Genomic DNA, 13,674 nt, shown 5'->3' with positions numbered 1-13,674 from the left:
GCAATATTCTTGACTGGTGACTTTTTCAATGTGGCTTCTCCCAATTCAGCAGACAAAACTAGACTGAGTCAACCCTGCTGAGAACAAATGCATCAGATAAGACAAAGTGTTTCTTATATTTTATAAAGACCCTTAAAATTTCAGGGGATTAGGAGCTTCTTCTGGCAATGGCAGGGTGAAGAGATTAGTAAATGCTATTAAAAAAAATTATAAAAACGGGTAAAACTTTCAAAAACTGTAATTTCAGGGTGTATTACAACAGATTAAGAAGTATTTATTCATGAAAAACTGAACTTTTTAGGTAAGGAGAGTGGGAGTCTGTGGCATTCTTGCCTGGGGCTTGTCCCATACTCTCCCTGCCCCCCACCCCCTCAGCTTGTCCTATACAGTAGCACGATCACAGTGTGACTGCCCTCAAAACCTACTGATGGAGGAGACAGACTTGGTTGAAGCAGTGGGCAAAAATCCCATGCCCCATAGTAGAGTCAGCAAAAACAGCACACTCCATAGTACAATCAGCAATGGCAGCAATTTTGCTAGTGTGAGGTTGTGGTCCTGCTTGGGGCCAGTGTCAGATTGACAAATCAGACAAACTCTTAACAGCGATAATGGAGAGACCCATAGAGGTCTTGGAAAAACTCTGCACTCATCCCTGGCTGACTAGAAGTCTGTGCACACAAGCAGGAAGACCTGAGAAGACTCCATGGAAGGAAAAAGCCGAGTCAGACTTGAAAACTGCCTGACCTTTGAATGTACTCCCGCTCCACACTCACACACAGATCCATGGACAACATGGATAACAATTTGAGCACAACCACTAACAAGTCACTGACTGACAAATAAGCTAAGCAAAAAGTGGTGACCCCTAAAAAGTTAGGTCACATTATAAAAATTAGATTAATAAGTGAACAGAGAACAGTAACTGCATTTAAAAAAAATGACACTAAACAATATAGTTAAGAAAATCAACAAAGGAATTAAAATAGCACACTAAAAAATTTATAAAGGGATAGGCCCTAATGGCTTCAGTGATTAATTTTATCAAATATGGAAAGTGGAAATAGTATTAACCTTACATAAACTTTCAGGAAACAAGAGGAGAGAATACCTCTCAAGCTAATTCATGGTGCCAGGCCAATACCAAGCCACAGGAAGACATTACAACAAAAATAAACTACAAACCAAATTCCTTCATGAACAAAGACGCAAAAATCTTTAACAACATATAAATAAACTGAATCCAGAATCATAAACAGAATAATATAACATGACCAAGTAGAATTTATCCCTAAATGCAAAGATGGCCCAACATCTAAAAATTTGTAAAGGTAATGCGCAATACTAATGGAACAAATGACAAAAACTAAATGATCATATCAACAGATGAAGAAAAAGCCTTCAAGGAAATCTAACATCCACTAATAATAAAAACTCTCAATAAACTAGAAATGTAATAGAACTTCCTCAATCTGATAAAAAGCATCTATAATAAAACTACAGCTTAAAGATGAAAGACTGAATGTTTTCCCCCTATGATCAGAAACGAGTTATGGGTACGTGCTCTTACCACTTTTATTCGCCATTATAGTGGAGATTTTAGCCAATGCAATAAGGCAAGAAAAAATGGGGCATCTAGATTACAAAGTAGAAAATAAAACTGTCTTTATTCTCAGATGAAATGGTCCTATATGTAAAAAGAAAAAATCCAAGGAATCTTCAAAAATCTACCTGAACTAAAAAATGAATTTAGATCAGAAGATACAAAATCAAAAACAAAAGCCAATTGTGTTTCTATAAAATAGTAACAAGCAATTCAAAAATGAAGTTAAGATAATTCCAATTAAAATAGCATCAAAAAGAATACAATTCTTAGGAATAAAATTAACAAAATATAAGATCTGAACATTGAAAATCAAAAAATATTGCTAAGAAATATTGAATAATATATAAACAATAGACATCACATGTTCATTATTAAAAGAATCAATATTAAGAGAGCAATTCTCTTCAAAATGATTTACAGAATTAACATGATCCCTTTAGAAATCCCAGCAAGCTTTTGTTTTTTGTAGAAATTAGCAAGCTAAAATTCACATGGAAATACAAAGGACCTAAAAAAGCAAAAATAATTTTGAAAAAGGAGAAAGCCAGAGGATTTACACTTCATGATTTCAACATTTAGAAAGCTACTTTAATCAAGACCACGTGGTATGGCAAATGAAGGACATATACAACAATGGAACAGAACTGAGAGTCTAAAAATAAACATATATTTATGGTCAATTGAGTTTTGAAAGGCCAGTCTTTTAAACAAATGGTATTGGGACAATTGTATATTCACATACAAGAACAATGAACTTGGACTCATACCACATAACATACATAAAAATCAACTCAAAATACACCACATACCTGAATATAAGTAAAAAGTATAAAATTTCTAGAAGAAGCATACCTTAGATGAAAATTTTTGTGACCTTGGGATGGGGGAAAATTTCTTAGCTATGACAACAAATGCATGTTTATAATAGAAAAAGTTAATACATTGCACTTCATCAAAATTACAAATTTTGATCTTCAAAAGACAATATTTTATAAAAGAACAGAGAAGACACACTGGGAGAACATATTTGCAAATTTTATATCTTATATAGGATTTATATCCAAGTTATTTAAAGAACTCTTACAGCTCAATAAGAAGAAGATAAACACCCCAATTTAAAAAATGGTCAAAAGATTTAAAAAGCTTTTAACCAAAGAAGGCACATGGATGGCTAATATGCACATGAAAACATGCTTAATATCATTAGTCACTGGGGAAACACAAATTCAAACAACCATGATTTATCTATATATCCATGAGCTTGACCATAATTAAAAAAAAAAAAAAAGATAATACCATGTTGACAAAGATATAGAGAAACTGGAATACTCATACATTGCTGGTGTATTGGCACAGTGACTTTGGCAAACCATTTGGCAGTTTAAGTGAAACATAAGCTTACCAATGACATAGCAATTCTACTCCTAATATCTTCCCAAGAGAAATGAAAATATACAAGTGTGCATACACATGTCCACAGATGTTCACGGCAGCATTATTTTTAATAGCCAAAACTGTACCCAGTCTAAATGTTTATTAACTGGCAAAGGGATGAAAAATATGATCTGTATATAGAATAGTGGTTACAATAGGGATGAAGCTCAAAAACATTTTGCTAAGTAAAAGAATCGAGGCACAAAAGATTATATTCATGATTCCATTTTTTGGAACAAATCAATTTTATTGATACATATTAATAAAGCACACATTTCATCTGAAGTGTACAAGCGAAGGTATTTGGAATAACCTCATCACTTCAATCATTATTAGAGCATATTTCTATGAGATTTCCAGAAAAGTCAAATCTATAGAGACAGAAAGTATACAATCGTTGCCTGGAGCTAAGGGTAGGAACAGAAATTGACTATAAAAGGCATGGGGGAACTTTCTGTGGTAATAGAAATGTTCTAAAACTGGAGTGTGGTGATAGCTTCTTAACTCCATAATTTGCTAAATATCACTGAATTGTACACTTCAGTGTGGTCCTCACTGACAGATTACACAAGTAACTGCTGAAATATGCATTTATGGGTGCTATCCCAAAGAAAATAAATCAAATATACATCTTTGCTGCTTTTGTGAAAACTGAGTGGGGACTGTATGTAAGAGAAAGGTCAGTCTTTAAACTTCTTTCTACTGCACTCATGATTTACTTCCTTCCTGTTCCTGCCCTACTTATAGCTCTCTTAGCAGATGTAAATGAAACCCTAGGAGGTTAGGAGATATAAAAACAATGATGAACTCTGGGACATAAAAACAATGACAAATGTTTATAAGCATCTTCCCTCACTAAGAACCTGTGGGGTCTCATAAACAGTGCATGATCAGCCAGGAGGGGTATTAGCAGTGGCCCTGTTAACGAGCCTTGTGTACAAGCTTATCCCAACTCTCAAGAATTAAATTCATCGAAGGACTCTAGCTTCCTTAGTATCTACAAATAGATTTTTATACCACAGTGATGCTCTACCTTGGTTCTTTCTTGGCCTATCAACCGATAACAGTATATGATGACCTATAAATATATACTTACCAAAAGAAATGTCCGTATTGTTCTTATTTTGTTAAGTTCAAGAAGTAATTTCTGTGCCTTCTCATGGTTACTACAATACTCATCATAGATACGAAACTTGTCTTTCTGTGAATTGAAGTGAGAATAATCATTTAATTAGCAATTTTGAGAATTTTATCTATGTGTTCATGAATAAACTTTTAAAAGTATATGCTATGTTTCAAGAGCTATACTGTATGTGTGCACAAGATAGTAAACTTCACTTATTTATATTCACTGGCGCATGAAGAATAGCCTAGAAGAACTATTCTCCAATATGATTCCTGTAGTAATAGATACATGAATCCAGTGATAGCAGAATACAGAGAAGAGAGTACTTAGCTTTGCCTAAAGGAATCAGACACAGCTTTAAAAAGGAAGTGATAGAGTTTTCTGGGCTATCAGGAGCTTACCACAAGCACCCCAGCCAGGCCTGCATGAGTATTCTCTGGGTAATGGCATCAGCTGCTAAGGAATTTAAAATGGACGACTTTTCACGTAAAGCTGGAACCAGCAAATTGCAGCAGACAGTACCAGCTGATTCATCTCTTGATTCTAAGTGTCCAATTTGCTTGGATAGATTTGATAATGTGTCTTAGATTGCTGCTTACCTAAGTTCTGTTTTCACTGTGTTCAGAGGTAATCTAAAAACAAAGCTGAAGGACCACTGTGTAAACAGCCCTCTGACTCTGTTTTCCATTCTGTGAGGGCAGAAGATGACTTCAAGGAGTATGTCTTAAGGCCTTCATATACTGGTTCTTTTGCCACCCCGATGTTCGACATTTTCATTACCGTACAACGATGACAGGGGAGTGAAATGCTGCTATTTACCTGGTAGTACCATGAATAAAACAACTACTCCACCAGAGAGTGGAGGACTATTTGAAGGCTCAGGAATTTCAACAAGACCTAGAGAAGGTGAACTTCCTCAATTTATGAGGCAGACTTCAATAAGGAGGCCACCTACCACAGATAAAGATCTTTGTGGAAATTTCAGGAACAGGGTATTATTAATTTTAGACAGACTGTCTGTTGTGCTGGTGCTTGCCCTAGAACTACTGAAGAAGGCACTCACTAGGGCTAGATCAGCTGAGTTTTTCCTTCAAAGATTGGTCCGCAGGTTAAAATGTGACCTCAGGGTTCTTTTAGGAACTCATGGATCTTTAGTGAATATCATCCACCACCTCATCCTGAGTAACGTTACTCACCCATGATTTGAACAGTGAGGCATTTGTATCTGACTTAAGACTGTTTTTACTTAATCGGCCTACAAGAATTATCAGTTTCGCTCGATCTCCTTTTAACATGGCGGCCTTTGGCCAGCATGCTAATAACAATTGCCCTGCTCTTTCATACAAAGAAGGCAGCCATTCTGATTCTTCAGTCTTAATAACAATATCTCCAGACGAGGCTGAGACCCAAGAGTGGAACGTTAATGTAGTCACTGTAAGCCAAGTACCATGGGATGATGAAACTCCAGGGCCCTCTTACTCAAGCTGAAAACAGGTGCATGCTGCCATGTCTTCCCTTTTAAATATTTCTGACAGTTCAAATGAAGAACTTGTACCTGGGAAGAACTGCATCTCAGCTACAAGGAGTACAAACCAATGAGGACCGAAATAATGACAGTGATTCCTCTTTGGATAATTGTGTCATTGTTGAGTTTGTTAAACCACTAGCTGAGAGGACCCCAGAACTTGTTGAGCTGTCCTGATTCTGAAGAGTTAGGCTCTTATGAGAAAATGAATGCAGGAAAGACACAGGAACAAGGGCAGCTTTACAGTTCTGGTGATAGTAATGTTAGTAGATGTACATCTCCACACTCTGCTCATGGAAAGGAAGAGCAGGAAAGGTCACTATGATTCTGGTAAGAGAATTAAAGAAGGGAGAGAAATGCTCTACATCGCTGTCATCTCCTAGAGACCTGAGCTAATCTACGAGAGCACACAGAGTATATTCCCCATACAACCACAGGCACAGAAAGAATCAGGTTTAGATTCATGTGGTAGAAGCACACATGATCTTCTGATCTTCTCACTTATAGAGAGCACCATGGGAAAAAAAGAATGACAACCATTCTGAAGCAGGGAGAACAGCAGACCTAGAGGGATAAGAGACAAAAAGAGATCAAGAACTAGAGATAGCAGTTAAGTAGTGAGAGCACAAGCAGAACATGGTCTCAGAGCAGTGGTCATGGAAAATATCATGGAGTAGAAATAGGGATCATTATTTAAGAGATAAGTATGGAAGCAGATATAAGAGGAAGTATACATTTTATAGTAGAAACAAGGACAGGGATGGCTATGAATCTTCTTATAGAAGGAGGACTGTCCAGAACTCATTATTCCACACAATCTTCAAGTCCAGAATTTAGGACTCACTCCTTTTCTGAAAGAACAAATGCTAGGGGAAAAAATAATCACAGTGAAAGGAAATATTGCTACTACGAAAGGCATAAATCAAGAAGCCTGTGTAGTAACAGATCAAGGACTACATCTACAGGGCCTGCCGGCTAAGTAATGAAAAGCCTGGAGGGAAATGAAAATGCAAAATGCAGCATTTGGAAGCTACTACAAGGTGACTCAACCATCCATGAGTTTGCTTCTAAAGTGAAGGATAGTCATACCAAAAATCATGAAAACTGGATGTAAACTACAAAAATGAGAGTGACAGCTTTTCAGACAACCAATCATCAGACAAAGAAACAAAAGGAGAAAAAGGAGGACCTGGAGCCTAAGTATAGAGAATTTATGAAGGGAAAGCTACTGATATGAGGCATCGTAAAAAGAAGAAACAGAAGCAGCAGCATATGAAGCACTATGGAGATAATGCTTCACGCTCCCCAGTTGTAATTACCATTGACAGTGACAGTGAAAAAGAATCTGGAATAAAGGAAGAAACAGAATGTGACAACAGTGGTCCTCAAGACCCTCTACAAAATGAATCTTTGGCTCCTTCTTTGGAACCATTTGAAACTAAAGATGTAGTTACAATAGAAGATGAATTTGGTGTTCTGGACAAAGAGTATGATATTACCACACTTACTGATGACTCGGATAAAACAGAAGATGATATTCCACCTTAGGCAGCGTCAGTTGAACAAACTCTTGATGTAAGAGAAGAGAGCACTTTGCCTCTGATTTGGAGAAAGAGCCCAGAAATGTTGTATCTATTTCAGTGAGCCAGCAAAGCACTTGCCATCTCCATGGACAGCACTGGTGTCAGTGTCTCTTGTTAGAGACCATGATAGGTCCCTAAACTGCCAAAGCATCTCATTGAGAATCCGTATGGTATAGAGACACTTAAAAAAGAACAATGTCATCTACTGCAGTCTATTTAAAGATGGCTTTTGGTGAAAACTCTTTTCTGCCCTTAAAATATTTTAAGTGATTATTGTGTTTAAAACTTGTAAAAAGCATTTTCTTTGTTCAAGAAAGTATGTTAAGTCCCGCATTTAGAGGTATGCACTTTTAAGTGAAGAAAATGGTATTGCTGGCAGTCTATTTAAAACTTGGGATCCTTTTCAAATAAAAATGTAAGTTTTAGAAAGTATTTCATAAAGCCATATGGTATTGACATATTTTTTAAGTAGTAATGAGCATTTTTGAATTTTTTGAGAGTTATTCTGGAAATGTATTATGAACGAGGAGACTCCTTTTGGATAGTCTTTATTTTTGTTCGTAAAGAAAAATTTGTATGATTCAAAACCATTTCTTCTGGTTAAATTGAGGCACAGTTTATCTTAATATCTGCCAAAAGAAAAATTTAAATATTTCCTTTATATACTTGTTTATCTGGACTGCCAGTAAAATAAATGTGTATTCAACAAAAGAAAAAAAAAAGTAACACTTTAAAAATGGAAAAAAAGAAAAAGGAAGTAATATCTGAACATGGCCTAGAGAGATGAATCCACAATTTCCAGGCAGGTAAAGAAAAGAAAGGCATTTTAGGTAGAGGGAAAAGCATGTGCCAGATCATACAGGAATAAAGAAACAGAGTACCATGAAGTTCAAATACACCAATCTGAAAAGATGTGTTGAAGAGGGACACTGACAAACCAGAAAATATCCAGAAACAAGCAACTAAAATAATGATGGACCTTGAAGATACTACCTAAGAGAGGTCATTTCAGAAGGAGACTCCTGTTAGTATAAGAGAGTATGGAAAGTTAACATAGAACAGAAATAGCTACTTTCAAATAGCTGTCATATCGTAAAGAATTTACAGATTGTATGTAGTTCCAAAACACAAAACAAGGACCACTAGGTCCAAACCTCAAGGGCAGAGATGGGCAGGTTCAGGCTCAATCTTTTTAACAATTAGACTTGTCACTAAAAGTGATCAAATAGAAGCAAAATGAACAGCTTTCATAGAGGCTAGAGAGAACATTCTTTCAAAAAATGAGGAATTTCACCATCCTAACCAGCAATGCCCCTTCCATCTATAAGATTTTCTGAAAGAGGCTATAATCAATATCTATCACAGCAGTACCAATAAGAAGAGGAAGACACAGAACATTTGTTGGTCAAATATTAGGAGTGTAGCCTTCTGAATTTCAAAGACATGCATTTAGAAACACTAAGTGCTATTTTACATAGCCAGTAGAGAATATATTAGATTACTTATCTCAAGAGGGAGTATGAGCCACAATAAAATAAACCTCAGAAATTCTTTAGCTAAATTCATAGATGACAGATTCATAATGTGTTACTGAGGAAATGGATGTCAGGGTGCAAGATTCCCATGTGCAAACACTGGACTATGATAGCAAGTACTCCAACCAGAAGTTTCCAGCTCTTTCATGAAAACAAACAGACTGCAGAAAGTGGACAGAAACATGCCTGGCTTCCAACTGTGCCTAATGAAAGCACAGCCTCATCTTCCTATACGTAAGGAACCTCTCTAATAAAATTATCTTTATATTTTCTGATGGACAAAAATAAAATATACAGTCTTATTACATATAAAAATATGAATTATCTTTATTATAAACTCAGAAAAGTAAAAAATGAAAAGCATACTCTATAACAGAATACTCTCACACAGTTTTCAATAAGAGTAATTGCATAGCATTCTGGTAAATACATATAATAAAATTGGGGTTGTGAAAATTCATATCAGTGGAGTAATATTAATAGTTGCACTATTTTTTTTATATGAATGCTCTTTAGTTCTGAAAACAATTTTCTCTTCACAGGTGGCTTTTTATTTTGCATGCCAACTTCATAAATAATTTCAGCTATCGTGTAAAAATATGTGAAAAAGGTCATGCAGGTAAACAACAGATACTTTGAATCAACTGATGCTCAAAAAGGTGTGCTGCCTTGCCACTTCTCTGCTCTGCTCAGGACCATCTTCTAATGAACCATCTATTCCTGGAGGGAAATTCAGACCTGGGCATCTGTGTACCTAGAATCACTGGGCTTGTTCACCTCCAGGTTTGCTACAAGCCAATTAACAAGGGAACATTCTAACTAATTAAAGGCTGATCGTGCCCTAATAAGAGTGAGGATTTTCTGCCTCAAAAGAAAAATGTTCTATGTTTGAGGGAAACATAAAAATCCATTCATTATGAATGTCCTGAATATTCATTAGAATTCAAAGCTACAGAGGATGCGAAGAACTAACTTGTTGGGGAACAAGAAAAGGCTGTTTATTCTTCACTGAATAAAATGGATGATGTGAGGCACTCGCCCCTTTTCTGGCTCTAGATGGAAGATTCCATTGGCCTTAAAAGACCCCAAACTTTTGGTATCAGATTTTACTTCTAATGCTGAATTCACACATACTACCACGCCAAAGAGCTTAACTTAAAATGTAAGGGGGACACTCATAAAATAAATATAGAAAGTTATCCTACAAAGTGAAGAAAGCAGGTTCCCACTTCTTGGTGAGCATTAGGTTCAGGATCTAAGGATTCTTCCACAACTTTTAAGAATTCTTTATGTACTGCAAGGATATCTTCAATGTTTGAGAAGAGTATCTGTAAATAAACAAATGTGTAAGTAAATGCAGTAGAAAGTCACTAAGAAAAAAATCTGAGAGCACAGCTAAAAATCTATGAGTGCACCCTCTCCAAGCTAAAAAGCCCACTGGCTAACTACCTGCATCCATTCTGCCCCCCACCCCTATCCCATCTTGCTGGCCATTCCCTCCACCCCGCTCTTCTCTAAGAACCTCCACCCTGTGCCTGACTCCCAAGGCTGATCCGCATGGTAGCCCCGCCCCGCGCCAGGATGGGCTGTATTGAAAACAGTGTGGGTAGATTTGCCGGCAGGCTTTTCGGGAGAAGGACCTCTTTGCTCTTAAGGAGACGCAGTCCTTTTCTCTCTATGGAAAGTGCCATGTCTGGAAGTGACCTCTACAGGGTCATTTTGCATCCAGGGGAAGAGGCAGCCTAAGTGCAAAGCTGATTAACCTGGATGGCAGGTGAAAGAATTAGGAAGCACCTAACAACCTTGGTGACCTCTCTGAGTCACCAGTCCTGAAAGTTCTCTTCTGTCTGGGGTTCCTAACATGTAACTACAGAATCTTCTAGTTGGTTTGAGTAATAGGTTTCTTTTGCTTGCATACTAACTAAAAAATTCCCTTGGAAGGAGAACTTGAAGGTTAACTGTTTAACTCATGGGAAAACAGTAACAAAATCAAGAGAACCTGTGATATCCTTAGAAATATTATTTTCAGCAAAATAAAACAGCAAATTAGCATATTATTAAATGTCAATGATGATTTATATAACTTGGATGAGTAATAGCTACAGTACAATTAATTTCCACTTACTATTCCTTATATTTTTTTCAAAACTTCTCACAATTCTTCATCACTAAAGTTTAAAAAATATGCTTTCTTAAACATTTGCTTCTTAGTTAAATATACTATGTGGACTTTTTTCTGTACCAATGGACCACCCAAATCATTTGTTCCTTAGAGATCACAGAGATTGGAAGTCGTTTTTGCCCACATCCGGCCTTGGAGCCACCTCTAGAAATTGCTTTACAGATTGCTCAACTCCCTTTTCCTTCTCATAGACAATAAGGTTCCTAGTCTAAGGTTTCTTTTTCTTCCTCTTTTCAAACATAATTAAGTCCTCATTATAACACACCTCCAGGTCTTCTATGCCATCTTGTTAAGCCCTCATTTCTTTTCCCAAACCCGAGTTCCCCTTTTTCTAATTATCATCAACACAAGTGACCTGCACAAAGACTCATACTGTTAATAGAACTGAATATAGGTTGGAGGGTAATACAGTAGCATCTGACAGGTAAAATTTTATCTAAGGGGAACTTGTGTTTGGGTCAAGAACCAATTACACCTCCTCACCTTCACTGTGTCCTCTGTTACATTTTTGTCAACTTTTGATGCTGCACACTGGTTCATTCGGTGTAAAAATGCCTGCAGGAAACAAAAATAAAAAGGTTTATGAGGGTAATATAAGGTTAATAAAATAACTGGGTGGTGATCAAAATTAAATTAGATTTTTAAAATAAGAAACGAAAAGTCTGAAAAGCCAATTGTTGGATATAATAGTTTTGTTATAAAAGGTGAAACCCTTATGCATTGCTACTCCTACCCGGGAGTTATAATACTTTATCGGTTGGGAGAGGGCCAAAAATGATGAAGTATACATGAGTTAAATTATCTTTCAGGATTTCAAAGTTCTGTTTGAACATTTAGAGTCAGAAGTTTTCTAAACTTCTAAGACTTGTAAAGCACAAAAATCTAATAAAAATGATATTTCTAATCAAAATAGTAAAGACCAGAAATTCTGAACTGACTCCCTTAGAGCAGAGAGAAAGAGTGTGTATGTGTGTACTCCCTGCCAATAAGCATTTCCAGGGATAGCACTTTCAGCAGAAATGGAAAGATTTTTCCCTTCCCTTCTACCTCCACCTCACCCTTTATTTTCAGGAATCCAGAATTTTTATTACTGAGATCCTATCAGGGCTCTCCATGGCTCCAAGGTAGTCAAATAAATTCATTAGCATTTCAAAGGCATGGACTCTTCATAATGGCCTTAAGCGCTGACCAATGGCTAAACAAGCTTTTATTTTTACAAAATAAAAAGAGCGAGAGAGAAGAGGATGAGTTATTATATTGTACCTTAAAAAAGAAAGTTTAGAAGGAAAGGAAGAAAGGACTTTCCCTCTGGCAAATGTGATTTGTCGCTTCTGTGATACCATCCATTAACTACCTGGTAATCAGGTGACCTCATTCCTTCCTCCTGACTTAAGGGCTTTGTCCAATGCCTGCCAAATCAGTATATGACCTTGCAGCCTACCAACTCCCCCGGAAGTAAACTCTAGGGAACACTAGGGAAGCTCTAGGAAACCTCTGTATACTGCATCAAGCAAATGAAAATTAAGGTAAGAATATTTTTGACAAAGAGCAACAAAATCCAGGATTGTTCATAAAGTTAAGAAACTATCACCCTCAATTCATTTCTAATAAGAAAGAGTATGAGACAAATTGGCGTTTACTTTAACCCAGCAAGTCTACTTTGAGGAATTTATCCTAAAAAAACACTCAGGCAAGGAATGTCATTGCATTGATTACAAAATGTGGGGAAAGTGGGAACAACCTAAACATCTATCAATTAGATAATCATTAAATATTATGGTATATTCAAATTCTAGAATGCTATGATGACAGTACAATCACAAATGGAATGCAATAAAACTTTTATTAGACATGTGGTATATACTGGATATCTATGAAATACTATTTGGTAAAAAGGTTTACTAAGCAGCATACTTAATGTGTGTACATAACATTACACATAACAGCATATGTTCATAAAGAGAAAAACATATGTACATTATATCAAAATGCAAACAGCAGTTATCTCCAGATGGTAGGATTGTAGGTAACCTTTGACACTTTTCCTGAATATTTGGCAGTGAGTATGTTACAACTTTGTTGAAAAGCAAAACTATTTCAGTCAAAAGAAGATAAATAGATCACAAGCGCTCACTCATAGCATCAGCTTCAGCACTTTATTCATGATTCAACCAGTTAGTTCGTGTTTCAGATTCCATAAAACTACAAAGCCATATTAGTGCTGATATCCCCAACCCATTAACTTCAGCAGAATTAAATAAAAATGAAATAAGAAGGTATTGGATGTTACCTTAATTTTTTTTTATTGGAAACTTGTGATATAATTGTTTGAACTGTTACCCAAAGTTAGGTATAATTGGCAATGGAAAAAGATACTTCAATTTTCTGACTTTACTGTCCATTTCAGTTACTATTATTTTGTTTAATTTTTTATTTTAGTTTCATTTTACTTGAATATTTTTCCATATACTCATACCAGAAATGCACTTAAGGCCTTTCCATTTAGTCTTAAAATAACAGGGTTGGTTTACATACCTTGTTTACATTTCATATTGACCACATAGTAAACAGGTAACCTGTCATGCAAGGAAAACTTAAACTTCACCTCTACATTTATAAACCTTATCCTCATAAACTGAACTCAGTCTCATTTTGAAACCAATAAATTAAAGCTATGAGGTAGAAA

At 36.1% G+C, this 13,674-nt stretch overlaps 1 protein-coding gene and 1 pseudogene across 1 annotated transcript in view; one reads left to right on the top strand and one right to left on the bottom strand.

The window, feature by feature from the left end:
• PREX2 (phosphatidylinositol-3,4,5-trisphosphate dependent Rac exchange factor 2) overlaps nucleotides 1–13,674 on the bottom strand; it is a 328,672-nt gene that overhangs the window by 243,599 nt on the left and 71,399 nt on the right. Inside the window, exons 2-4 of the mRNA XM_058275621.2 lie at nucleotides 11,472–11,543; nucleotides 10,012–10,134; nucleotides 4,134–4,238 (exon numbers count right to left, since the gene is read on the bottom strand). Of these exons, the coding sequence (XP_058131604.1) occupies nucleotides 4,134–4,238; nucleotides 10,012–10,134; nucleotides 11,472–11,543 (300 nt within the window). The remainder of the gene's footprint in view (nucleotides 1–4,133; nucleotides 4,239–10,011; nucleotides 10,135–11,471; nucleotides 11,544–13,674) is intronic.
• Nucleotides 4,396–7,447, top strand: LOC139436456 (E3 ubiquitin-protein ligase Topors pseudogene; annotated as a pseudogene).

Source organism: Dasypus novemcinctus, chromosome 14 (assembly GCF_030445035.2).
Source record: "Dasypus novemcinctus isolate mDasNov1 chromosome 14, mDasNov1.1.hap2, whole genome shotgun sequence".
In the NCBI taxonomy this organism is placed as follows: domain Eukaryota; kingdom Metazoa; phylum Chordata; class Mammalia; order Cingulata; family Dasypodidae; genus Dasypus; species Dasypus novemcinctus.
The sequence above is the reverse complement of the archived record's forward strand: the minus strand, read 5'-3'. Positions and strand labels throughout refer to the sequence as shown.